Genomic DNA, 26224 nt, shown 5'->3' on the forward strand with positions numbered 1-26224 from the left:
CCTTACAACGTGATGCACTCTTTTAAAATGTATGAGATGACTTTTCCTACATCTGTAAATGTTTTGCGGTTTCAAGTATCGCTGTTAGAGTGCGGCGTGCGGTGTATCAAAATCAGGGTCTAAGCTATCGAGATGGTTGACAAGAATGCATTGGTTGTCAACTTGTATCTTACTGCCGTTTCGGAAATACTGCCGCTAATTGATTCTATGGTCTGAGCTTGCTGAGGTTGGTGAGGTAAGTGACTAAAGCCCTCCTCCGGCCCGCCTGGCCACTTTGCCCAGTCGCTCCACCACGCCTTCTAAAAACTCACCGGCCCCCCATTTTATTACATTATCCACACACATTAGCCACTGTAGGACCTCGTCTAATATGGGCGCGCGGCAAGTCTTGACCGGTACCATATGAAACTTGCGAACATTGTCTTCCACTATAGCATAATGTGCCCAGAGTTCGTGAAAGGGGCCTTGAGTGCAGATAGAGAAAGACAGAGGAGTGGTTTCTTGGCAGTGAGAGCTTTGAGAAGCGCGTTGAGCTAGGTCGTCAAGATCGTATTGGATTTTGAGGGCGCAGGCACCTGAAACCGCAGCTTGATTCTCTGCGTCAAAGATGTGTTTGCCGGTTGCATACGATTTGCCTTCTATGACTAGGAAGGGGAATCGAATTTGGAGCGCTCTTTGAGTTGGCTCACTGCAAAGTACGGGCTCTCTTTGTCTCCTGTTCTCTCGATATATGGTCTTCTGCTGGAGGTCATTAAGAAAATCCCTCCCCCGGGTACGGTCGAGATCCTGCGTATGATGTAAAATTTGCACGACTGCGTCATGGGAGATGCCGATAGTGACGTCTGGGCGAGGCGTCTTAATAGGAGAGCCATCTACCTCCGCTTGCGATCGGGTAGATCGGGAGGGTGGCGGCATGACTTCATTCGCTGCTACTGCCTTGTAAAGAATTAGCTGTCGGTCTAGTATGAGTGCTATAGCAACCACCATTCTCAATTGCCTAGACCGCGGAGAGCGATGTTGAGAGACTTACTTCGTCCGCGATTTCTACCTCGTCCATATTAAAAGATTCGAGAGATCGTTGTGGGGAAAGGTACTGGGTGTCTGCCTGCGCTCGCTTTCTTGGAATAACCTGGGAGATAGTTTTGTTGGGAGCTTCCTCAGGCGCTTCCCTCGGGAGTGTATTAAGAACGTCGTCAGGATCATTGCCGGTCTCATTCAGGAAACTGAAGTCCCAAGAGGAACGGATAAGAGGCTTGAGAACGGGTCGCCAATCTAAGGGATCAAATGCACGTCGTGAATTAGCATTCCACTCAAAGACGCAGTAGTATTGATGAGAAACACGGGGAATAAATAGGATACCGTACCTGCTTTCCTCGAGTGCATGTATTTATCCCCAGGGAACATGCAGGAGAGGGTCTTATAGAGAACTTCTATATAGTCATCTTCCCCGGCCGCCCTACGTAGAATCTTTAAGAAGTCGCCACAGAAATCTTTAGCGAGCTTAGTTAATAGTTCCTTCCTCGCCGGAGGGATATCACTCTGAACGACCGCCTTAACACGTTCTTGAACTTCTTCTGGCGGCAATCCAACTTCGATGTATATCCTTGCACTTTCTAGATTGGTAAAACGATAACTAGCAGCGATACAAGATGTTTTCTGAGATCTTTGTGTTGATGTCTCTAGGTCTAAGTCGGTTGCTGTGCTCCTTGATAATGAATGGCGCAACCGACTTCGTGAAGTTCTACTAGACGCCTGTGTCGGCCTTCTACTATCCCTTCCCCTTGAATAAGCGACCGATCTAGTGTCCATCTTCTCTTGCGCTGACGGGGTGAATAATTTGTTAAACTTTTGTAAGTTGGATTTGGTTAGGGCGTGGCCGTCAGCCGGCTCTTTAACAGGTATATGCTCCGAGGTGGGCTGTATGGAGGATTTTCGCGGTCGCTTTTGAGGGTGTTCCAATAGAGGTGAATCTTTAGGATCCCGCAATTGCTTCCATCTTATAGTTTGTGGGGGTGCCGGCGGGTCTCGATGTAGCTATAGCCAGGTAAGTTTTGCAGCTATAACAAGAAGGGCTGTAGATATCTCTGTAGGCAGGCATTCAATTCATTCCTAGGTGAATAACGGTGGTATACCTCTCTTTGGGCTCTTTTGCTAATTGCGGGGCTTGTTAGACTGTAATTAGATTGTTCATTAGGAGTCGCTGCGCTGTTCACGCGTGCGCTCCTGCGAAGATGCGTTTGCGCTGCTACTTTCTGGATACCCTTAGGACCTCCCCCTGTCCATTGTTAGCGTGGAGGATTTATGGAGAATAGAGAGGCGCGGTCTCACTATTTATCACCAGTATTTGCCGCCCGTGCTTCGCGGGCGCCCGTTGGCAATTACGGGCCATATCGGTTGAGAGAGCGACGGTGGAAGATAAGTTTGTAATGTCCACGATGTTCGAAGCTAAGGATAAGGTTGAAGAGTTCATTGGTAGTCTTGGCACTTGGTGAGTAATCTCAGTTGGGTACGAACGACCGCGCAAAAAGAGATTTCTCCTTCGTTTTTTGGAAACGCGTGATTTTAGTGCCAAGACCTCACTTCTGTTACGGACCGAATACTGGACTGTCAGAACTACTAAGAGTTCTGGGACGCCAGTTTAGTTGAGGCACGGGCCATACCCGGGGGAACCATGTGATCCAGAGGAGATCACATGAGGATCTCAGCAAGTTGTAGTATCATCGTTTCAAGGTCGACCAACTCGAAATGGCGGACGGTAGAGGTCTGGTTAATTTGTATCATAATGCCAAGAAATGAGCGGAGAATAGTAACAACATGGAAAATGCTGAGGATGGGTCCTCGGAACTTGAAATTAGATGAGTGCGTATGATTAGCTGTCTGGAAATCGGACGAGAGGTGCGCAAATTGTTTATAGAGTTGACCGACAGATGGAAATATGATGGAAATATATTACTTGGTAGGCGGAGGAAATGAAATTGTGTTCTGGAAAGCTCTTGAGCACTCTCTATGGATCGTCTTGACAGCAGTGCTGAGATGGGGTTGCAACGTGAAGTTTGGCGTGGAAGAAAGCACAAGCGGTAATTCTAGCACGCGTGCGTTTGTGCTGTACTGATTGTGACCAGACGCGTCTGAACCATCGCCTTATTTCCGCCTATTTCCATCTGACAACCGTCAACATCTCTGCACATTACCACGGTATAGTGATCTGTAGCATTCTACAAAACATGCCTGCCTACTCTAGCTCGTCTACTTCCACTTCCTCACCCATCGCTCGCGCGATCTAGCCCAGTCCCGCCTACGAAGAACATTTATACGGCGTCAACCTGAACACAATGATTTGGAGTAATCAAGCGTCGTGTTGTATTACACTTCTGGTCTCCATTACAAGTTCAATGGGACATCGAAGTCCATACGTTGCACAAGCACCACGGTGGTACTACATGTTTGAGTGTCTCACTTGACAGGCAGTTACTGACTTCACTGGAATCAGCTGTATACGTAGCCGGGGCAGTGGCATGAAGGCGAAAAGCTTAAGGAATTAGTTTGCGAACTTCGAGGTTGCTGCAACGACGGAATAGATTTGTGTATACGGACGATCAGGAATTCTGCTATTGCAGTCATATGATTTTTAACAAGAGAGTGGGGCCGAAAGCCGCGAAGTACAGCTCCATGGAATTTACCTTATCGGTGTTGTTATCCGCTATTTCTTTTCCCGTTGGACAAAGGGATTTTTGCCTTCAAGCTACGACCCACATATGCGATCTTCGGATCCGATGCATGCGGATCCTTCCAGGAGTAACCAAGCTCTCGGGAGTGTTGCTGGCTTCGTGGCACCTACAGAACTACCTAACCATAAAGCAAGATTCTATCGATGAAAGGTGCTTTACTTCCTTGACCATTTCTCTATCATGGAATCCAGTAAAACCCCTCTCGACATCGCAATAATTGGTGCGGGCATCGGGGGTCTCGCTTTAGCGATAGGTCTCATCCGCCAAAATGTCACGTACACTCTCTACGAAGGAGCGTCGGAGTATGCAGCGGTGGGTGCAGGCGTTGTCTTAGGACCAAATGCGTTACGAGCCATGGATCTCATAGACTCTCGGCTCCGCGGTCTTTATGACGGTATCTCTACGGGAAATACGACGCCGGAAAAAGAGCATTCCATAATGGAAGCTCTGATGATGGAAGAGGGACTTGGGAAGAAACAAGGCTGGACTGGCGCATCGTGGGGATCTAAATATGCGCGGAGTAGTGCGCATCGGAAAGCCCTGCTAGATATCATGACGAGCTTAATTCCTTTGAGCACAGTCAAGTTCAACAAACGAGTCAAAACGCTACATCAAGAGGGTACGAAAGCCTTCATAGCCTTTGAGGACGGCGAGGTTGTTGAGACAGACGCGGTTATTGGGTGCGACGGGATTAAAAGCATCACTAGACGTGCAGTACTCGGATCAACATATCCAGACTTGGTGGAGCCAACCTACGCTGGAAGATATGCGTACAGGGCCATTGTACCAATGAAAGAAGCAATTGAGGTTGTCGGATGCTACGCTCCAAATGCAACTATGTTTATGGGGCCGGGATGCAGCATGTCTATATATCCAATCTCGAAAGGGGCAGAATGTAATGTCGTTGCATTAAAGAAGGACAATCAGCCTTGGCTTTACAAAGGATTTGCCAAAGAAGTCACCAGAGAGGAGATGATCGGTGAATTCGACATTGACAGCCGACTGATTAAACTGCTCGAGGCAAGAAACCCCCGCTATCAATACCCTCAATTCTAGATCCTGAAGCTAAGCAAGCATCCTCCATTATCAGTTGGCCAAGCCACTCCGCTGGTCCCTCCACCATCACATTTCCACACCAACATACTTCAACAACCATATCTGCCTCCTAGGCGATTCAGCCCACGCCAGCACCCCTTTCCAAGCGGCTGGTGCCGCCCAGTGCCTTGAAGACGCACTCATTCTCTCGCGGCTTTTCAGTCTCGCCAAGGACCCTGTTGACATTCCAAATATTTTCAAAATCTACGATTCAATCCGGCGACCACGCGCCCAGCGCGTGGTACGAACCAGCATTGAATTGGGTGAGATTTTCAGCTTCTCGCATCCGGAGACCGGGAGTAATATGAGGAAGATAGTAGAAAATTGTAATAAACGGTTTGATTGGATCTGGGAGCACGACTTGGAAGCAGATGTGAGGGAGGTGGAGGAGCAGTTTAAGATTCTAGCAACGAAGGGATGATGAGTTGATTGAAGATGTTTTTATGGCTGGAGGAGTGCTTATCTCATTGAGCATCCCACATCGGTTTTTCTATGGAAATTTAGAAATAGGCCTAGCGGTGATTTCAGCCAGCAGCTGTAACCGTTTCCCCTTTACTTGCTCCAGAGTACCGTCATTCCGGCAGTTCCCCTCAATCCTCCCCCCTAAACCACCCCTCCATTAACCCTGAGAACTTGCCCATTAACCCAGTTCGACGCATCCCCGCTCAAAAAGGCAATAGTCCCCGCAATATCCTCCGGCGTACCAAGCCTATTATGTGGATTCAGGCCCGCAATTCCCTTCAACATCTGCTCCGACTTGCCCTTGAAAAACAACTCCGTTGCCGTTGGGCCTGGCGCCACTGCATTAACGCTGATGCCCTTGCGGCCCAGATCCTTCGCCAGCACGCGCGTCATCTGGTCGATAGCGCCTTTAGTAGCCACATAAAGCAGATAGTTCGGCGCGACACCTGAGATCGCAGTGAGGCTGGTCGAGAGTAGGATCACGTGCGAGCCAGCTGTCATGTGTGGTGCAGCTTTCTGCAACAGGGGCGTCAGCCAATATGTCCCATTGTATCTAAACCACCGTAGTCAGGGAACTACGGGAATAGGAGTAAAAGGTTGAGGGAACGCAGCAAACCCACCTGCACCAAAAAATACGGCCCTTTAACATTCAGCCCCACCGTCCTATCAAAGTCCTCCTCCGTCGTGCTCTCCAAGTCCCTCATCGGCATAATCCCCGCATTTGCCACAACGATATCGATCTTGCCAAATCTGCCTATCGTCGTCTGGACTAGCCGCTCGATCTCCTTCACGCTCCCCGCGTCCGCTTTCACAGCAATCGCGTTTTCAGCGCCGAGGCGTGCGACAAGCTCCTCTGCCGGTGCGGCGTCAGAGGAGTAGTTGATGACGACTTTCGCGCCCTGCTTAGCCAGCTCGAGCACGGCGGCTGCGCCGATGCCTTTGGAGGCGCCGGTGATGAGGGCGACTTTGCCGGCGAGAGGGAGGGACATGGTGAAGATAATATTCTTTGGAAAAAAGAGGAAGATAGAATTCAGAGACCTTGTGATCTTTTTCGCCTTCTCTGTTACCGCTTGAATATATGTGATTTATTGTAGCGAAGCAAGAACTGAGTGCCTCAGTACGAAATCGAAATCGAAATTAGTTGCTGAACCAAACCTCAACCTGCCAGACTCCTCACCCTAATATACTCACTTAGCCCCAGTCCCCAAGCTCCATCGTTGCCCAACATGCCCGGATTTTAGCAGGACTTTACCGTAAATACAGCTCTCCTCCACCGTTTCGATCCTGCAGGCTAAGGATTTGGCAGCGTCAGACGTTGGATGACGGGTTAGCCAATGGAATTTACTATTGGTATAGTAAGGGTTCTTGCTTTACTCAGCCGCGGAAATTTTCCGACCCCATCCTTCCCGACCTCTCTCCCGACCTAACCCCGCCTTAGTAAGATGCCCATCCAGAAACTTGCTTACCTCAGCGAGCTCAGACGTGATTTTTTTTGGCTAGCGTCGGAATAACAGCTACGCCGTCTCCTTCTTGCAAAATCACGTCTGAGAGCCTTTGGCGAGATTTGTTAAAAACGTAAGCAAAATCCAATAAATAGAGATTATAGATATCTAATTTATTCATTTACAAAACGCGCTATTATTACCAAAAGTTCATACATTATTTTTAAGGCTTAGTACTACTGATAGTATAGATTTTATAATACGGCTATAGCCCGGTCCTGACATCAATTTCGTTAAAGTTAAAAAACGCGTTGTTAAAAGCGTAAGCACATTTATATCTTATTAAATAGTCTACTCAATATAGACAAAACTATACAGATATATAGATTATCTACTACTTAAAGCTATTGCAACACCTAGTAGGTGCTGTAGTTGGGTCCTTCCTTAAAAAATATCCTCCCTTGGCCCGGAGTGCCTCTGCCTACTACCAGGGGGTAGCCTTGGGCAGAGCCTCATGCAGAGCCTTAGTAGAGCTTCGTGCAGAGCTTCGTGCAGAGCTTCGTGCAGAGCTTCGTGCAGAGCTTCGCCTGCTAGAGCTTCGGCTGCAGAGCTTAATGCAGAGCTTCGTGCAGAGCCCACGTGCAGGCGTGCAGACGTGTAGATGTGCAGACGTGCAGACGTGCAGACGTGCAGACGTGCATAGACGTGTGCAAGACGTGCAGACGTGCAGACGTGCAGACGTGCAGACGTGCAGACGTGCAGACGTTCGTAGGGGCGATCAATTGCAGAGATGTTTGTAGAAGACGATTGTATGGGCAATTGATCAATTGATTGTATGGGCGTTCGTACGGCGCGTTCGTAACGGGCGATTATAGAACCTTCCCTAGTATAATTAGTGCTGCGTGTTAGTAGAGCTTTAGAGCTCCTATTATAGGGCTTTGGGAGTAGAGCTTTGAGCAGAAGCTTTCTGAGCAGAGCTTTCAAAGCAGAGCTTCCGAGCAAGCCTTCAAGCAGAGCTTTCGAGCAAGAGCCTTCAAGCAGAGCTTGAGCCAGAGCTTCGAGCAGAGCCTTCAAGCAGAGAGCTTCGAGCAGAACTTTTACGGAGCTTCGTGCGGAGCTTCGTGCAGAGGGTTTTGCAGAGCTTTGGTAGAGCTCCGTGCAGAGCTCTGTGCAGGTCTCCCCCTGAGCTTCGTTCCGCAGAGCTCTCGTAAAGCTCTACGGCTCTACGTAGACGCAGAGCTTGCAACTCTATTAGGGCCTACACTATAACCTATAAAGGGCTACAAAGTAAATAAATTAAATAGGTATATACTAGATGGAATACCTACTGGTTACAAAGAGGGCTGGCAACGTAGGCGTAAGCGTTCAGCATTGGTGTTTACTGCGCGGCTTAGCGGTACAGAGGTAGAATTGGGGCCTCTACGGCAACGAATTCCTCTTAACGTCGCGCGCGTATAAGGGGCTAAAGATCTCATAACTTATAGAGTGGGCTTTTCTCTATAATTTGGTATAATTTTTATGTCAATAAGTATTATAGGAGGGTAGATCAATTTCGTTAAAGTTAATAAGGTCTTCTCATATAAATGGTGTTTAGGTTTTCTACAAATCTCGCCAAAGGGCCTCAGACTAAGAAAACGATTACCGTCCTAAATCAGCTTAGCGGACGGTGCGGATATTCCTATATCCGCAATCGATTTCTTAGTCTGAGCTTCTGAGGTAAGAAACTTGCCAGACAACCACCCCACCGTGAGCACTTCCAGAATATGATTAGGTACAATTTTGAGAGCATTACTATTTATCCAAACCTCTTGATTACCAAGGTTAAATGCTTTATTGCCGTATTTTAACTTGCAGATTAGATACGGAACATATATTCGTTCTAAAGCTTCATCGTGAGTGACCTTGAAGGTGCGAATAAACGGCGCTAGACTCTCATAATAGCTATTTCGCGGGTGTAAGCGGCGCGGGCTAAATACGGCGATCAGGCTAAGGCAACACACTCATAGCGATAGCCTAGTATTCATTTCTAAGCTACATTCATCTTCCTATTAGGTGCTTCAAGTCTATTATTCCATAATAGTAGAGGATCTTCGCTCAAGGTTACATCTGAAGAGGTAATATGAATATGGTAGCCGCTTTCCTCTGTGAAGATATCTCAAACAAGCTCGCGTAGCCAGTCAATTGTAGAGATCTGAGGCAGCTGAACAGTACATCCAGACGTGGAAACACTATGCGGAAGTCTTCGAGCGCGAAATGCACTTTATTTAAAAGCTGTCGCATTATTCGTTGAGTGAAGAGTGGAGGATTAAAGAATGATAAAATGATGGCTCATTACAAAGCCGTCTAGCTTAGTGCCAAGCTGTCGACCTGGTGTCGATCACTACTAGGCTCTGGAAGGGCCAATGAGTTCTGCGAGGACTTAGCTTGAGTTACCTTGATAATATGAAAGCATAGCATACCTCTTTGCGAAGAGCCTTAATCGTTAGAGAGAGGTACGTGATCTTCTTCGGTGTGCTTGCGGGTCGGTGCTCCTGAAGGCGTTTAATACCTTTCAGATGTGGCTTCTGCGAAGAGGTCTCTTCGTAGATTTTTCCTTGGCTCTTTGAGGTCGCTTTCCTGTTGGTGCGTTTGGTAAACTGCAAAAAGAAAGAGCCCACCCGACCCCGCGGGCGGCTACCTGTTTACGAATGCGGACCTTGTTGATTGGTAGATGGGCGTTTAGAGACATGCTTATGTTGCCGTCGCGTTAAAGTAAGAGGAAGAGTGCTAGGTGAGGGTGTCATGTTCTATGATGGCAGGGTATCGAAAAGTGTAGCTGATAGTAGGTCGGGCAACGTGGACTAGAAGCGAGTTGATAAGGAAAGTAGTACAGTAAAATCTCTTTAGTATGATACCGTTGTTCGGCCGAGCGTATCGTAATACCAATGGTATTGTTATATCAAGAGTCACGTGTTGGGTGAATAAGTAGGAAAAAATGAGCTTAATACTAAAAAGGCTTGATTAAGGGGTGTAGATCGTAATGTAGAGGTTATCGCTATATACCCCATATCGTATTAAGGAGATTTTACTGTATGCTGAGCATTTGTGAGCCAATTCGCAAAACAAAGCTGAAAACCTAGCATATGCATAGTAAATAGATGTATGGACGCGGTGAAAATGCACAGCTGTATGCTAATAAATAGCATAAAATCCAATTTGGTTGGCCGTGCTGCCTTGCCTCTGCGCACGATAGCTCCAACCACTCTCAATTCATTTGCGATTCCAATATGCCGACTAAGCTCCTCAGTAAGAACAATTCGCCTAGTTACACATGGATGACCTTTCCCTGAATTCTTATTCTACGTTTGATTTACGGCTTTTAATTGTTTCTTTGGATTCACGGGAAGCGGAGCACTGTACAGTTACGCATTTACCATTTCTTAGCCTTGATAAGGGAATTTAGGCTCGAGTTGAACCAGGAGGTCTCTATTTATAACATTTTGTGACTTCCATGATTGTTTCTGCCTGAATTCTTCTGCCTGAATTTTGGGGCAGCTTTGAGTCATGGCCTTGTCCTATACTCATTGTTATCTCGTCCTGGTTCAGCCCCCGCCAATCACTGGATAATCCACTCACCTTGCGCTCAACCCAATCATACCCATCCACCCTCTCAGGCATAAAAAATCACACGTAAAGCATAAGCACAATCAAATGAAGCTGAACTTTCTCTTCTCTTTTCCATCCTCCCCTTTCCGGGGTCCCCCATCCATAAATACATCTACAGTCCTATTCAACCTCACCGCTTTTTCCTCAAATCTAGAAAAAAAAAAGAACTAGGCAGGGGCAAAACCCACCCAATGCTCCTACTAATGCATTTCCGTTTCCATCTCATCACATCCCAGCCCTCATATCTCTCTCTCTTCAACATCACCTCTCGTCTGTTCCGCGTCCACACCCCTCCAATCGAACAACCCCAACATAACCCGGAGACAGAGGCAGAGAAATTCGTGACGCATCGCAGCCCGCCCCTTCAAAACGCCATAAAAACAATCTCCGCACCCCGAACACGCAAAACCGGCACACACACCTACAAAAAACCAGGGGCAGGCCGGGATAGAAAAGAAAAAAAATAAATTTTAAGTCTGCAGCGAGATGCGTGAAGAGAACAAAAATGGCCCTGCTGACTTTGGAGAAACCCGGGATGAAAATGGTATGCAAGAGCGCGCCTTGCCGATCTAGGCGGCTGGCCGGCTGAAGACGAACGGAGGAAATGAATGGGAACAAGTGGTTTAAGGGTTAAAACAAGTCGGGTGAAGCGAACGTCGTGAATAAGGTAATACTGATAGCGGCAGCGGCGGCGGCGGTGGTGCCCTCCAGCGACTGGCCTGAGGCGCTGGAGGCGGCGGGGAGGGGACCGATGCCGGAATGCAGTGACATCTGGATCGCTGCCGGGTACTGGAGATACGCCCTGGAGGAAGGGAGATGGAGGCGGGAGTCAATGTCATCGCAGCCCGTCCGGCTTCCCCTGCTCCAGCGGCTCCGGGCTCTCCCGCACGTCCTCCATGCTGCCGCCGAGCTCGAACTTCCGCGCAACCTTTGGATCCTCGCTCGTGCTCGCGCGGCGGCCGAACGGCAGGCCGTCCGCGTTCGTCGGCGTGCCGAGCAGGTGCTGCGGGTACGGGTGCAGGTCCTTGGAGCTGGTCGAGAAAGTGGACACGACGGGCGTGTAGCGCTCGTTGTTTTGCCCGCTGTGGTCCGCCTGCGTGGGCGTTCGTGCTTCGGGCCCCGCCGAGATGGGGCTCATGAGGCCCTCGTTGGATGCCAGCCCGGACCCGTTCATCAGCCCGCTCCACCCGCCTTCGATGTCCCGCAGCAGCCGCACGTATTCCTCCGGGACCAGCCCGCTCTCCCCTGTCTTGGGATCCTGGGCCACCAGCCAACCTTGCCCGTGGCGGTACGAGACTAGAATTACTTGGCCTTCGACGAGAGGTAGTTCGTTGTCGTTCTCGCGCGCGAAGTCGAACAGCGCAACCGCCTTTCCGTGCATTTCCTCGTCCGGAGAGGCAATGGTGAATTGGTAGTCGCGTGAGTAGCGGCTCTCGTTCTGCGAGAAGTCTTCCGGTGATGAGGAGTCTGACATCTCCTCATCTGACGCGTAGCCTGGAGCTTCTTCATCCGTGTAGCTGCGCCTGGGCAATGTGGTTGCAAAGTGCGAATCGCGCCGTGAGTCGGAGGCAGGCACACTAAGCAAAGGTATCGACTGGTTCAGGTTGTTCGGCGGGTAGGTGATGTATTCTCCGCCCGGCCCGTTGGCAGATTCATTCACTTCGCTGACGTAGTACATGTGGTTTCCATCGCCGTTTGTGCCTGTGTATGATGCGCGACGGCCATCATCGAATCCTCTCCGTCCTCGTGTTTGATCAAAGTCCACCACGTTCGACTTGTGCTTCTTGTGCCTTACGCTCGTGACTACAGGACTGTGTATGTCTTCGTCTTCGCTCCATGGCGGCCCATCGGCATACGATGTCTGCGGCAGCTGTTCCCCATGCTCCCAGCCTCCAGCCGACCAGCTCCCTCGAGCGCCGTCCCACACCGGAGGGGGATCTGACAACCTCCGATTGACTTCGCTTGCTGGGGTTGATATCTCCGAGGCCTGTTCGGGTAGAGGACCGTAGAAGAGGGGATGTAATGGACCATATGCGAAGTCGCGCACTAATGTGTAGGGTAGGCTCGAGTGGAAGAGTGGGAAGACGGTCGATTGAGGTCGCGAGCGGGAAGAGTGTGTGTTGGATGCGTTGGAGAAGGTGGATAGTCGTTTGTTCGCATAGGAAGGTACTCGCTGGAGGCTGGCTTTTGAGGGTGGCGAAGTTATTAATGGTGGCAAGGAAGTGGGATTAGCGTTGGGAGACGACGTCGGTGGTGGTGAGGATGTCGAGGAGTGGTGGTGTGAAAGGACGGCCGCCATTTCTGGTTGACTTTGCCGTCCGTAGACTTCTGCTTCCGAAATGGCCTCCAAGATTAGTGCTATTGTCTTTGTTTCCGCGACGGTGGGTTTCTTGTTATTGGGGGCTATCGGGCTTGTGGTAGATGGATTCCTTAGCCCGAAGAAGGTTGGGGGGTCGACAGAAGATAGCCAAGCGGATTAATTATGCGAAGGAGGTTTGTTAGGAGGGTCGCAACGTGCGGGAGGGCGTGCGGGAAGTGCAGTTAGTCACTGCAATGTCGAAACAAGTTGGCGCAAAGGTATCTCAGCGCTTGACATTGACAGGTGGAAAGGTAGAGGCAGTTGGATGTTGGGCCGGCCGCGCGCAAAAGGTGCAGGTTGCAGATGGAGCGGCCGTTAGTATTCGAATCACAGCTCAGCCCTTGGAAGCTTGTGCCTGGGCCTGGGGCGTGGTTACAAAGGGAATGGCTGAGATGAGGCTCCGGCGCAAATGCTCTCAGGCAGATCTCGCGGTGGATAGGCCAGAATGACCGCCAATCGATAAAAGGGAGCGCTTGATCCGCTTCTGGAATACAGCAGAATTGGATCAATGCGCGGGCTTGCTGACACGACCGGGTGCCTGGAATGAAGATATTCGCTGTGAAGGCGCCTCTCCGGAAGCGCTGGCCGGGGTGGGAAAGCGTTGGCGCTAAGACTTGCCCAGTCGACTGGAGAAGCAGAGGCGGATGGATGGTGTTGGAGAAGTTGACCCAAGACGCCAAAGAGGGCGAGGAAGCCTAGGGGAGGAGGAAAGAAACGTGTATAAAGTCGGAGTCTCGGCGGACAGGTAATAGGCAAGCAAGGGAAGATGGGGATGTCGGTGAAGAGAAGTCGTTGAAGCGTGCACGAGTTGTACTGCGCTCTGCAGTTCTATTTTTATCTTGCAAGGCGAGGGGACGGGGCAGCTAGAGGCCGATTGGCGGTTTTAGGTGGGATTATTGGATTAGGTGAATAGGCACTCGCAAAGACATGATGGAGCCAGCAGTAGGACTCGAGGTAGGGCAGATGTGTTTTTAAAAGAGCAAAGCGAAGGAGGCGATGGGTATTCAGTAATATCTGGGGGGCGGTTTCGTGGTAGTGGACGCTTCGAGTTGGCCGATCCGCCGTTCGTGAGCGGCTTAAGGTAGCTTGAAACGCTCTAACGCATTCTCAGAGACCCCGCGTTTTTCACTCACTTCATAAGCAAGTGGGCCGGCCGCCTTAAAGAGGGTGGAGTGCATCGGCCGCGAATAACAAAGAAGCCAAAGGCACAGCAGTAGCAGTAGCAGCAGCAGTAGAAGCAGCAGCAGTAGAGATTCAACGTTAACCCGGAAGAGTCGCGTGTAGGCTGGTGGCCCAACCCACCATCGGTAGCAGGACTGTTGGATTTGGAACAAGGATGGATGGGACGTGGTGGCTCTTTTATCGGGCCGTTATTTTTGTCGGAGGCATGTGACGAAGACACAATTGCTAATACAGCTGTTGTAGCGGCAGTGCTATCCTAGGGCTTTCAGGAACAAGCAGTCATCTCCGACGTCGACGGCGCGTGTCAGAGCTACCTTGCCCTATCGATGATATCACGCATTGGAGACGGAGACGGGCCATAATATCTTCAGCCCGCCTACCTTTTCCAGAAGATTGGGATCGCCAACGCCACCTGGGCGCCTTTCTGGTCCGCCCGTTAACTTAATCAGCGGGCCTTTGGTGTGGAGACCATTATCTCGTAACCAGACGTCCACCAATCAGCGCTTGATTACATCAGCTATGAGCGCGGACGTCTGGGAGTAGTTAGCGAGATTTTGTATGCAATTCTCATACAAAACTTGGCGCCACATAAACACACAAATTATCAACTCCACCACTAACCAGCCCCTTCACCGACAAAAGCTCGACGTTACGTTTATCAGTTCATTAAGGCGATTCAGAGAGTGCTTTTATTTTTATCAGCAGAGTAGTGGTTCCTGTCACATTTTATCCGCAAAACAAGGCTGGCCACAAATCTTTACCTAAAAACCCATCAAAGGCCCCCTAAAGGCCTCTACAAACTCAAATGCAACCATAAAGCTATATAGGAAGGCCCTACACGAGGCTCTGTGGGCACTATTTGTCGTCGTCGTTGTCGTTGAGTAGAGCCTCTGTACGTAGAGCTGTACACACTTATCTAGCTGCCAAGCCTTTCTTACAAGTGCTTAAAGTACGATAATAATCTACCCACTAAAAATCGGGCATAAAAAATAACATGGCGTTCTTTACTGTGTTCTTTTAGTACTTCTACTTACTAGGAATTTTTATAAAAGTTATAGGTATCTATATAATTTGCCTTAAAGTAGATATATATTGGCCCTAATTGTAACGTGTCCCGCTCCACGTCGCCATGTGGCCAAAAGACAGACAGTGCGAGTCTATCGCGACTGTTGCGGGATCCATTACAATAGCTTGCAAAACCGGCTTCACTTTTACACACGCAGGTGTTATTTCAACCCCTGTCTTACAAGGAGACCCTAGTCTACGCTTGGTCAATCATCAAGTATGACTAAGCGGCTGTTTAGGGCCAGATATTTTGCAGAGTTCAAGCAGCAACTCGTAGGCTTGGCAAAAATGTTTTATTACAATTACGGTTATTCAGACTAACAATCCTCCCATCTCAGCCACAATGCCACAGCTCGTCAAAGCAGAGGTACAGTATGTGCGGATCACTCCGACAGGACAGGGTTCAGGTCTATAACGCGGTGCCATTCAGTGATCCGCACTCCAGCCGCACCCTAATGTATGCGATAATGAAGCATAACAGAAGCTATAGCTAATTGGCTGAAGAGAGGGGCATATCGCTAATCACAGGTGACGAGCAGCTGTGCGGGCTTGTGTCCATGTCCTGTAGGAAGGGCTTTCCGCCCCAGTCGCTGTCCCTGCCTGAACTTAACCCAATACGCACAAGGCTGCATGTTCTACCATTCCACCTCCGATTTTTGGACAGATATGACTGTTTTGAACTCTAAGAACTTTCTACACAAGTGTGGCGGGTTTCGGCTCAAGTGACCACCACGTCACTGGCTCAGTACCATCTAGCATTTAACTGTTTAGTTTCACTGTGATGTAGTGTTACGTTTTTACCGGTACGATGATAGGTTCTCGTTTTAGATATTTTCACATACTCTTACAAGATTCAGATCCGCTGTGTTGATTCCGCCGAACAACCCAACGTAATTCCTGCGAATAAGCCAACTACAAGTTGTCCCGATAGATACTCATTACTAGCTGCTGACCAAGGGCCCATCAAAGATGGATCTCTATGCGGCGGCGAGAAAGGGAACTGTGCGCGAAGTGCAGGAGGCACTCAATAATTGCGCAGACGTCAACAACCAAGATGATAAATACGGTCGGACACCGCTCTCTTGGGCAGCAGAGGGGAATGTGGAGGTGGTGGAATGGCTGCTCGAGAAGGACGGCATTAGCCTAAACTCTAAAGACAATAACGGCCGAACACCACTTTCATGGGCAGCAGAGAAGAGGAATTACGGGGTGGTGCGGCTACTGCTCGAGAAGGACGACATCGATCTGAACTCCAAAGACAACAATGGTCGGACACCGCTCTCGTGGGCAGCTGAGGGGGGGAATGGGGAGGTGGTACAAGGCCTGCTCAGGGATAACAGCATTGGCCTAAACTCCAAAGACAACAATGGCCGAACACCGCTCTCGTGGGCAGCAGGGAAAGGGAATGAGTGGGCAGTACTGCAACTGCTTAAGGAGGACGGCATTGACCTAAACTCTAAAGATTATAACGGCCGGACACCACTCTCATGGGCAGCAGAGAAGGGGGATAGGGAGGTGGTACAATGCCTGCTCTCGAAGGACGGCATTGACGTGAACTACAAAGACAACAATGGTCGGACACCGCTCTCGTGGGCAGCAGAGAAGAGGAATGAGAAGGTGGTACAATGGCTGCTCTCGAAGGACGGCATTGACGTAAACTCCAGAGACACCAATGGCTGGACACCGCTCTTGTGGGCAGCAGAGAACAGTCACCTAGTGCTAGTGAGGCTGCTTGCGCAAAGAGACAGAATCACACTGCATACGCTCGTCCGGGAAAGAAAAGAGTCTCTGGTTCGACTACTTCTCGATGCCAAATATGATGTCAATACCAGGGATGCTCTAGGCAAATCTCCATTGCACATTGCAATTTCTTCTCGGTATGTGGAGATAGCAACTATTCTCATCTCTTTCAACGCAACCGACATCAACCTGAAGGATAATGATGGTATAACTCCATTACGTTTGGCGATTCAGATTGAATGTCCCGATCTCATTAAGTCGCTGCTCGAGAGGTCGGCACTTTCAGAGGATATTATGGTTGATGAATGGCGTAAAGCATATGGAAAACAGGCATCAGATATTGTGATGCTGTCGGAAAGAGACAGTCATGAAAAGTCTGTGTGCTTTATAGCCGAAGAGGAATCAGCTCAGGTTTCAATTGAAAGCGGGACAGACCGACGTCTCTTGTGAGTTATTGATCTCCTCTATATCTATGAAGGAAGCTTAACCTTTGCCAGTCTAATTTCACACAACTGTACCTGGCAAAGTGGATTGATTCCCGGTCCCAAGATCAAATTGGCGCCCTACAGACTGGAAATTTCCTCACAACGACGCGATGGCGGCCAAGATGATACCATTTCTGTCGCTATTCGGTTTCCCGCCGAGGATTTAGAACACCAAGAACCCTCCAAGATACCAGACTGGGACACATGCAGAATAACATGGACCATGACGCCACCCTCGAACCCAAAGGGCGATCGATATTGGAAGTCGCTAGACCACTTCAGCATGATGTCATTTGGTTGGATACCGGACGATGGTGCTGACTTCTTCAAGCAGTTCATACTCTATCTAAAAGAAAGATGGTTAAGACTCTGTGATCTAGCTAGAGATCATCTAACCGTCCGTGTGAGTTGGGCTGAGCTTGCGCTAAGTTTTGGTTGACCTGCTAATTGGTTATATACTCCAGCGTCTTTACCAACTGCGTTGGGAAGGGAAGAATCCTGGACTAATTGGTTACTTAGCGAATGATGCACAGAGGTGGGCCGAGTTTCGTAGCAGCTTGCAGGACCAAGTTCGAAGGGCCCGAAAATTTGCTGTGGAATACGGTCAACGCTACAACGAAAACCAGATTCCGAAAGATACGCTGCAGGTAATAGGTGAATTTGAATCTAGAGTTAGTGATCTGATCAACGAGTTGGATCAAACAGTAAGAGATCTTCTACAGATTGTTGGTACTCTGACTATTCCAACAATTTCATCCGAGCTCACCCTACTCAGGAGTTTGCCTGGGTCTCGATGAGCGAGACCAGAATCTCGACCAGATTGGGACAGAATGTCATGCTTCTGACGTATGTCAGCATCTTCTATTTGCCCTTAGGCTTCTGCGCAGTAAGTATCTCTGACCTTGCTCGCTATAATTGCCACCGTGCCATTCAGAACAGCCTATATCGAGCGAGTACTGATGCAAGTATATGGGTCTGTAGGCGCTCTGGGCCATTCCAAATATTACCGACAGCGCGACTCGGAATCCTTTCGTCATTACTGCGACCGTTGTTGGATTGGCGACCTTAGTTGTTACCTTCAATCTCGATATTATTGTGGGACTGTACTATGATCAGAGAGCGAATTTAGTGAAAGAAATGCGGCTAGATGACAGCTGGAAAGAATTGGGAACGAAACTCCAAGGATCCAGTCCTAACCGAAGGACACCGCCTGATTGGTGGCTGGCTGTATACTTGATACACAAATTAATGAGAGTAGTGGGAAAGAAGGGGAGGAAGGGTGATGTGGAGTCGATGCCACCTGATGACGAATCATAATTTCCGTGCACTGTATTTCCATTCAAATGATTCTCTACAGCGGGGAGGATCGTAGGCTTCAAAGTCTAAGAACGAATACCCGAAACGCACGTTGAATCATTGACTTGAATGAGAATACGACATGGGCCGAGCTGGGCTCATTGAGGGACACAGGTCAGGAACGATGACAGTCTCACTGTCGAGGTCGCCGTCACAGGTTACCAGTCCTATGATTAAATCATGCAACTCTTTCTCTCTGCGCGGCCCGGACTTTCACTAAGTGGCAGGACGGAGTGTTTAAATAAAGCAGTTCAGAATTTGCAAATTAGCAGACACATAACATCGTATTGCTGCTCGCCAATGATTGGTGGTCCGGAACTAGGGGTATCCCTAGCCAACAAGGGTCCAATGGTTGTGTGATTGCGAAAAGGTGAAGCCGATGTTGCAAGCAATTGTACTGTACAGCAAACAAGACCGACAGGATCAAGCCGAGAAGCTTGAAACGGTTTAGCGTGCTGGTAAAACCTCGGCAGAAGGTCTGGCTCGAGATAGAACCGTTCGTGAGCCTCAACTCCACGCTTTGTCTTGAATCAAATTTCATGCTCCACCTCATCCGCTTGTCCTTCTTAATTTCCACAACGTGCCAGATAGAGCGCCTCTCTACATATATAGCTTCTCTAGATATAGACAACCGAGTCTCATATTTCCTTGAATTTTTCTGTCATCGTTCCGGTAAGTGGATGCCTCGTATTCCCATTGCCTCACATCCTCGAGTAGCTATTGCCCATGCCATATGATGACTACCATATTGGAGCTGTCCTATCTCCTACGGGAATGCGGACAAATCAAATATACGCAAAACAACTATCTGAACTGCGAAACCGCGTGCATCTCGCCATTCTACAGCTCCCACTGCCGAGTGAAAATCCTGTGCTGATAGCGTGCATGAAGATTCAGCTGCAATACGGGCAACTACTTCGACGAGACATCTAGCCCACTCCTCCACTGTCGTTTCCTCAAACCACCGCTACCTCCTCTTACACCCTCACAATGTCAGCCGACCCTCGACTCGCACGCTCACGGCCGCAGCAACCCACGACGGTCCCGCCTCCGCCGCCGCCGCCGCCACCGGTAGAAGCGCACCCGGACTCAACAAAAATGGCCGTCGACGGCGCCAAAGACGCTCAGCCGCAAGAAGGCGTAGTAAAAGACGGCTTCAAGCTGCGATTCTGCACAGTATGCGCCAGCAACAACAACAGGTATGTCCTTTCCCAATTTTAGATATTGCTGCAGAGAACTCCCCTCACTCCCCCAACGTCCACGCCCACACCTGTCTCCGCAGCACACCCACACACCCCATTCGTATCCTCACCACTCTCGCCTCATCTCACCAGCAACTAATCACCCACAGATCAATGGAATCCCACCTCCGCCTCGCCACCGCCTCGCTCCCCGTCATCTCCTTCGGCACCGGCTCGCTGGTCCGGCTCCCAGGACCGTCCATAACGCAACCAAACGTCTACTCGTTCAACAGCACGACGTACCGCGCGATCCACGCCGAGCTCGCCAACCAGAACACGGCGCTCTACAACGCCAACGGCCTCCTGCCCATGCTCGCCCGCAACCTCGGCATAAAATCCTACCCGGAGCGCTTCCAGGACTGGGTGCCGGGGAAGCCGCGCCTCGACCACGCCGCCGACAAGGGCGCGCCGGGCACCGAGGCCGGCGTCGTCGACGCCATCATCACCTGCGAGGAGCGCTGCTTCGACGCCGTGCTCGACGACCTGCTGAATAAAGGCGGCAGGCTGAACAGGCCCGTCCATGTCTTCAATGTCGATATCCGGGATAACCACGAGGAGGCCCTGGTGGGTGGGCGCGCCATTCTGGATCTGGCCGTGAGGCTGAACGAGTGTGCGGCGCGGGAGAGGGAGGTGCATGGGGAGGGTGAGTGGGAGCGGGGGAGCGGGAAGGCGAGGGAGGGGTTTGATGAGAAGGTGCCGGAGATTTTGGGGGAGTGGCAGGTGCGGTGGCCGGGGTTGCCGGCGCTGTGGACGCTGGCGTGGTTTTAGCGGGTTTGGCTGCTCTTAATTGATTTTACAAGTCTGGGCGGATGGATGGATGGACGGGTGGGTAGGTGGGTGACGCTGATGGGTTAATGCATAGCGACGGCGCTGCTGGAGTTAGATATTTTGGCTGGATACAGGATCATGGAGGTCCTCTTGTGTATGTCGCTCTCTAGACTTCACACCCTTATACGCTGAGCACTCAGAATACTAGATACCCATTCCTTCTCTCTCTGCAGCTAGCGATACCTACATTTCCCTCGTCCCCGACAACCTCCCTTCACTCATCCCATCAAAATTCCACCGGAAGCAAAGCAATGATATCCGCTATCCACACGGTGCCATCTCGCCCAAAGAAAACGCCAGCCATGACACCACTCGCTCCCATGCCAAACCAAGGGGGAAAATATGCAAGAAAAGACACAGGTATCCATACTCACTCGCTTGCAATTGCTCAGGAGCTGTTCTCGCAGTAGCAGCCACCGTACCCGGACCCGATGTAACATGCGAAGGAGAAGTTTAAAAAACAAAAAGTCAAAAAAAGGTATAGGACAAAGGAAACAGAACATATCAGTACGGGAAACTCTCACTGGAGATGCGTGGATAACGCGAGCTTTACGCATAAAATGCTTGCTCGGGTAGTAGTTTGCAGTAGGTGACTAATGCCACCAGTATATGGTATAATGGGGTAATTTAGAAATAGGTGAGGCTTAGATCTTCCGTGAGAATGTCTTCATGCGTGAGATCTGCGTCGCGGCAGGTAGGGCATCGGCGAAGCGATCGCGCTCTATCATCGGCCAAGATTAGCACCAGGTTCGGGGCCATGAATCGGTGTCAAGGAAGGGGGACTAAGGGAAGAGGAGGGAGGGGGAGGGGGAGGAGAGAACGTACCAGCCTGAGTATCAAACCCAATAGTAACATCATCATGTTCACCAGGATACTCAACCACATCCAAGCACACGAACCGGCGCTTCTGACCCGCCCAACCCTGCTGCCTGCCCTCGGCTTTCTCCAGCTTGCCCTCGCCCTTGCGTTCCTCAACTGGTAGCGCGAACTTGGCGTCCACCAGCCGCAGGTAGAATTTGCCACCCTTGTCGACCTTCTCGAACACATCCATCGATTTGAGCTGGAAGGCCATGGAGTCGGCGTGCGAGAACTCTTCGAAGAAGGCGAGTAGCCGGCATATGTTGTCTTGCTGTACGATTTGAATTCGTACGGTTGACGCTTCCCATCGCTTGTAGATGGGCACGACCATGCGACGCCGAGCGATGGTGTAGGAGGAAGCAATGCTGTTAATGCATTGGTAAGCTGGGATTCAAATGAAACGAGGAATAATAGGATGCTCACCCGTCAAACTTGACGTAGAAGCCCGTAATAGCCATTTGGAAAGCATGCAGATCTTTCAGGTTATGGAAAGAATAGGTCCTCAACGTCGATGCGGTGGTAAGTGTCCGCAGCAGCTCAGCCAATGCTTCAGGGATGTCTTGCTCTGTGTGTTTGACATCGACGGCAATATTCATGTCTTCTTGTGGATTGCGTAGAACGGTGATCTCAGCACTACCGCTAGTTTGGAGCCGGAGAAGAAGCTCGCCGGGACCTGATACACAAAGTTAGCTTGAATTTTGCCAAGTGCAACCAGTAAAGTGGTATAGAGAGCTACAAATAATGTGGGGGTTAGCCTTACTCAAATTCATCCGGTCCGTTAAAGATCCAGCCGAGTGTCTCGCCACAACCCTTAACCTCTCTGACAGCACCGTCTGTGGTATATCCATATTGCCGGTCTCAGGATCAAGATTAAGCGTCTTCACATCCTGCCATTGTAGTCTCTTCAAGGCGTCTCTTCCTGAGTGGGAAAAGGCTTCAGCCTGATCTGCATTCTCAATGCTGAAGCCTTTCAACGGCACCTGCGCAAACACGGTCTCATCTGTATCTACGTTCATGCCGGTGAGGGTGCCAAAGAGCATGTCCCTCTCTTTCTCGTCATTGAAAACAAGAAACATAACACACTGTTTCAGCTTCTTGTCGGCTTTCTCCTTAACCCGGAATACCACTACCGGGAAACCACTCTCAGAAGCATCTGCTTTAAATTCGAAGTTCATGGGCTCCTGTTTCCCAAATTCATGACTGATAGAATTTAACGTCCTGCTTTTTGGGTTTGTGACTATTAGGAAACGATATCCACGATGTAGACGTCTCTTTCCACTTCCTTCGTTGCGCCTCTCGCATTTCTCAAAAAGGACAGCTCTACATCGCTTGACGCGTTCCGCTGGGAACACTCCGGAATTGGCTGGATCCGTGTACTGGAACTCTCGGAGGATCAGGTTGTAGACAATGCGTTCGTCTTCGCGGGGCCTGAGGCTCACTTCAATTTTATTTGTATGGTCGACAATAGTCCAGAGGTTGCGCAAGTCTTGTTCGGTGAAGTCGATGTTGAGGTTGAAGCCGTGAGGTAGACTGACACACATGTTAGAGGAACGGACTTTCCATGTCACATCGTCCCACGTTGGACCAAGTTTCTTGTCATTTTGCACGCGGATGTTAACGAGCTCGTTTAGGCTACAAATTGAGATCTTGACTTTGAGGTCGTTATGCGAGCGGAGAACAGAGAGAACGCAAGGTATGGGGACACGATCAGTCTCAGCCTCGTCTGTTGTGACTGAAACCTGGACGAACATGCGGAAATAGCAGAAGTCCGTTTTTGTATCGCCCGGCGGCATACAAGTCAGAGGATTCAACTGCTGAGCAGGCCCATCCATCACCAGTGATCTTGTAGAATTGCCAGACAAGATAGCTTTAACGTCCGGAGCAAAGTTTGGATATTTAATCCAAATCGTTTGATCCTGACCTTGGATTAGTGACTGCCGCGGCGGCATGACATGATGGCGCTTCATTGATGCCAGAAGCAGTTTCAGAAATCCTAGAACAGTATCGTGCACTTCGAAAATCTCGGCCATGGCAATATCTCCGGCTTCTCTTGCTAAGCGAGCTTGAGATCCCGCCTTCAAGTCACCGTACTTCCTGATGGTAGGATGTTTCTGAATAACTTCAGTTAGTATCCACCACGTTTTCGCAAGGTCGACATGTGCCTGAGTCAGCAGTTGAGCTGTCGGGGGCGCTCCAGGATCTCCACGAGGCCGATTCCGGATGAGGTTTTCCATTCCAGCACGTCCGCGTAAGAACCACCAGATAGCTGCACGTAGCCATTGCATTGGTGAGAATTCATGAAGTGGTCTTTCCAGTTCTGCGGTGAGTCGGAAAATGCCTTGCATGTGTATTATACGATCGGTAAAATCTGCCAGCGCTGCATCCCCCTGTGACCTCGTATCTGATCGGCTAAGCGAGTTAGGTGCTGCTTGCATACCCGGATCCTGTCGAGAGGGAGCAACGGCCTGCATAACTGGATCCTGATTCGAAGGGAGGGCAGTGCGCATTCCAGGATCTTGGTCTAGAGCGAGCGCCGGAGATCTCAGAGGTTGAGAAAACTCCATCTCCGAGGTAGATGATGTGAAATAACTCGGGGAGTTGCGTGAGGGGGGCTGTGGTGAGGGGCGCAAAGAGCCATTATTAGGATAGTTGTCAAACTGTGCTTTACGAGGCGATGGGGCTGGAGCAATTGGAGAGCCTCGCGGAAGGGTTTGCGGCTGTGGTATGGGATAGTTCGGTGAAGACGAAGCTGATGGTCTTTGGGTATCGATGTCGAGATGTGAGTTTTGGGGCGCCATAAGAGATTTGCGAATAGGAAGTTCGTTGGAGGATCTCGGAGCATTTGGAGGTCGTGACTGTAGCTGTGGTTGTGTCATGATGGGATTTACCGGAGAACGTCTCGAAGAATTCGACGGCCGTGACTGGAGTTGCACTGGCGGTGGAAAAGGAGCTTCGTACGACGATCTCGCCGCATTCCCGGATGGCGACTGGGTGTATGATTGAGGGGAGCCTACAGAGAAAGAGTATGTGCTTGAAACAGACGGCCTTCTCCCATCCTCCACAGCAGAACTGGTGTGATACAACGCAGCCTCATGCAACGCCCTACCCTCATCAGCTCGCATCTTCTGCTGGACCCTCGCAGAGAACGAATTCGGGTCTGAAGGTTCACTCTCCAAAAAATGCTTCTTGAAGTCAATTGGTGAGTCGTTCTCTCCAAGATCCATCTCCGGTAACCGAGGTGTGTCCTCTTCCTCAGGAATGCAAACATTATGCGGTACATAACTGGTCTGTGTGCGTCGAAGAGGCTGAGGTTCGAATTCATCCCTTTCAGGTAGTGACTCAGTAAATGCGGGTTTCACACGCCGAAATATTGGCGATGCATGAAAATCATCCGAATCTGCTGAATTTATTGAATCCATACTGGGCCTCGGAACCCCATCATCAACGCCTTGAAATCCAGTGGGTGCCCTCTTGAGAGGTTGAGGTCGATCGCCCAATCCCAGTGGTCCTAATCTTTGTGGAGGAGATGGCATAGGCGCTGCCTGCGATGTAATATTACCCATGTCCATTTTCAGTTGCAATGGCGGGGAAATTTCTCCGTGAGACGTCTGGGCCCTTCTGATACCAGGAGGCCGCTCATCCTCAGTGACAGACTGCTTAGATTGTCCACTACGAAGTCCATTGAATTCGGGAGAGCGCAATCCCACCACACTGTCGTCCCTATGTCCCTGAAACTGTTCTAGGTCTACCGAGGGTGTGCTGCTCTTCCGCCGTGACACGTCAATTGAAGGAGATTCCGCCTCATCACCACCCTCGCCAATAACCTCAGGCGCGGTCCTGGCAAAGGACACCGTGAGACCTTTCCCTTTCCTTGGCCGGCTATTACTGCTACCCCGCATCGACGACGGTATACCTAGCGGTGTGGGTCTTGGGCTCGGCGTCTGAGCATGTATATCGTGGGCACCGGGCCATCTCTGCGCGGCGGCGACATCTATGCGAGGTTTGGGTAGGGCGTTCAGCTGCGCTTTTTGAGTGGAGGGTTTGAGGAAGTCGGCAACGTCTTGCTCGATATTTGCTTTCTGCTGCTTCGTTTCCTTAGCAGGTTTAGCAGGTGCTTCGTCGTTGGAAAATATTTTGCCGCGCCAGCGGCGCTTGCTGAGGAATTTGCGTTCGTCCTGACGCCCTACGGTGGCTTCACTGTCGGTCATGGCGAGAAGTGCGAGTGGTTGAGGGGTTGAGGGCAAAGTGAGCACGCGACGACGGTATACAGGAGAGGATGGTGGCCGCAGGCACAGAAAGTAGCAAGTTCATGCGGGCCCGAGACTGGGGAGACGCATAAGTTGCACAGCAGTTCGACGGGTATCGCGGCGACTACTGACGGCCAGCCGTTATCGGCGGTGGGTAGCTGGGCAGCCCAATGCGGCACAGATGGCGCTTAAGGGAGCGGCCGAGGCTGAGAATAGGCGTCGGTATTGGCAGGTGTAGCGGAAAGAGAGGCCCGTCCTTTCGCTATGTCTGAGACGTCTCCAGCACTGTCCTCACGCTGTCGTCAATGCTGTCGACAACACATTGTCTCTGCTCAAGCAAAGAAAAGCAGTGCACCTGTCGTCAGACCCACCAATGGCAGAGAATTGAACCATTGTCCTAGATTCGCATACGTACTACCCGCCCTCTCATTCACGTCCACATCATGCTGGTTTCAAGTTTCGTTGCCTCACCAGCGCATCAAATAACGTTA

At 50.3% G+C, this 26224-nt stretch overlaps 10 protein-coding genes across 10 annotated transcripts; 3 read left to right on the forward strand and 7 right to left on the reverse strand.

The window, feature by feature from the left end:
- Positions 1 to 88: 88 nt before the first annotated feature.
- On the reverse strand, positions 89 to 1136 carry K441DRAFT_181951 (uncharacterized protein). The gene is made up of 2 exons (XM_067640382.1): positions 1031 to 1136; positions 89 to 936 (listed from the first exon to the last, which is right to left on the reverse strand). The coding sequence occupies exons 1-2, from the start codon at positions 1055 to 1057 to the stop codon at positions 244 to 246; spliced, it is 720 nt and encodes a 239-aa protein (XP_067501937.1). The 5' UTR covers positions 1058 to 1136; the 3' UTR covers positions 89 to 243.
- Positions 1137 to 1933, reverse strand: K441DRAFT_181950 (uncharacterized protein). Its single transcript, XM_067640381.1, has 2 exons — positions 1360 to 1933; positions 1137 to 1272 (listed from the first exon to the last, which is right to left on the reverse strand). The coding sequence occupies exons 1-2, from the start codon at positions 1807 to 1809 to the stop codon at positions 1216 to 1218; spliced, it is 507 nt and encodes a 168-aa protein (XP_067501938.1). The 5' UTR covers positions 1810 to 1933; the 3' UTR covers positions 1137 to 1215.
- A 1577-nt stretch (positions 1934 to 3510) lies between these two features.
- Positions 3511 to 5391, forward strand: K441DRAFT_181864 (mannitol 1-phosphate dehydrogenase). The gene is made up of 2 exons (XM_067640380.1): positions 3511 to 4748; positions 4819 to 5391. Exons 1-2 carry the CDS (start codon positions 3909 to 3911, stop codon positions 5242 to 5244), a joined length of 1266 nt encoding a protein of 421 aa, XP_067501939.1. The 5' UTR covers positions 3511 to 3908; the 3' UTR covers positions 5245 to 5391.
- On the reverse strand, positions 5206 to 6630 carry K441DRAFT_640026 (NAD(P)-binding protein). Its single transcript, XM_067646604.1, has 2 exons — positions 5906 to 6630; positions 5206 to 5801 (listed from the first exon to the last, which is right to left on the reverse strand). The coding sequence occupies exons 1-2, from the start codon at positions 6272 to 6274 to the stop codon at positions 5427 to 5429; spliced, it is 744 nt and encodes a 247-aa protein (XP_067501940.1). The 5' UTR covers positions 6275 to 6630; the 3' UTR covers positions 5206 to 5426.
- Positions 6631 to 8070: 1440 nt separating this feature from the next.
- On the reverse strand, positions 8071 to 8604 carry K441DRAFT_663079 (uncharacterized protein; the record flags this gene model as incomplete). The annotated part of the gene is made up of 2 exons (XM_067649142.1): positions 8071 to 8451; positions 8533 to 8604. Coding segments are annotated over 2 exons (150 nt in total), but the record flags the coding sequence as incomplete, so codon positions are not given.
- A 2419-nt stretch (positions 8605 to 11023) lies between these two features.
- Positions 11024 to 12798, reverse strand: K441DRAFT_182108 (uncharacterized protein). The gene has a single exon (XM_067640383.1). The coding sequence runs from the start codon at positions 12669 to 12671 to the stop codon at positions 11208 to 11210; it is 1464 nt and encodes a 487-aa protein (XP_067501942.1). The 5' UTR covers positions 12672 to 12798; the 3' UTR covers positions 11024 to 11207.
- Positions 12799 to 17012: 4214 nt separating this feature from the next.
- On the forward strand, positions 17013 to 18672 carry K441DRAFT_726867 (uncharacterized protein; the record flags this gene model as incomplete). The annotated part of the gene is made up of 5 exons (XM_067654152.1): positions 17013 to 17164; positions 17216 to 17606; positions 17668 to 17907; positions 17979 to 18089; positions 18185 to 18672. The coding sequence occupies 5 exons, from the start codon at positions 17013 to 17015 to the stop codon at positions 18518 to 18520; spliced, it is 1230 nt and encodes a 409-aa protein (XP_067501943.1). The 3' UTR covers positions 18521 to 18672.
- Positions 18673 to 19549: 877 nt separating this feature from the next.
- On the forward strand, positions 19550 to 20568 carry K441DRAFT_570791 (transcription/RNA-processing factor Ssu72; the record flags this gene model as incomplete). Its single annotated transcript, XM_067643944.1, has 2 exons — positions 19550 to 19758; positions 19911 to 20568. The coding sequence occupies 2 exons, from the start codon at positions 19550 to 19552 to the stop codon at positions 20566 to 20568; spliced, it is 867 nt and encodes a 288-aa protein (XP_067501944.1).
- Positions 20569 to 20707: 139 nt separating this feature from the next.
- Positions 20708 to 21269, reverse strand: K441DRAFT_182123 (uncharacterized protein). Its single transcript, XM_067640384.1, has one exon. It carries the CDS (start codon positions 21183 to 21185, stop codon positions 20847 to 20849), a length of 339 nt encoding a protein of 112 aa, XP_067501945.1. The 5' UTR covers positions 21186 to 21269; the 3' UTR covers positions 20708 to 20846.
- A 3-nt stretch (positions 21270 to 21272) lies between these two features.
- Positions 21273 to 25694, reverse strand: K441DRAFT_570139 (uncharacterized protein; the record flags this gene model as incomplete). The annotated part of the gene is made up of 4 exons (XM_067643899.1): positions 21273 to 21349; positions 21454 to 21851; positions 21910 to 22159; positions 22247 to 25694. 4 exons carry the CDS (start codon positions 25692 to 25694, stop codon positions 21273 to 21275), a joined length of 4173 nt encoding a protein of 1390 aa, XP_067501946.1.
- Positions 25695 to 26224: the final 530 nt, after the last annotated feature.

This window comes from Cenococcum geophilum (genome assembly GCF_001692895.1).
Source record: "Cenococcum geophilum 1.58 unplaced genomic scaffold K441scaffold_32, whole genome shotgun sequence".
In the NCBI taxonomy this organism is placed as follows: domain Eukaryota; kingdom Fungi; phylum Ascomycota; class Dothideomycetes; order Gloniales; family Gloniaceae; genus Cenococcum; species Cenococcum geophilum.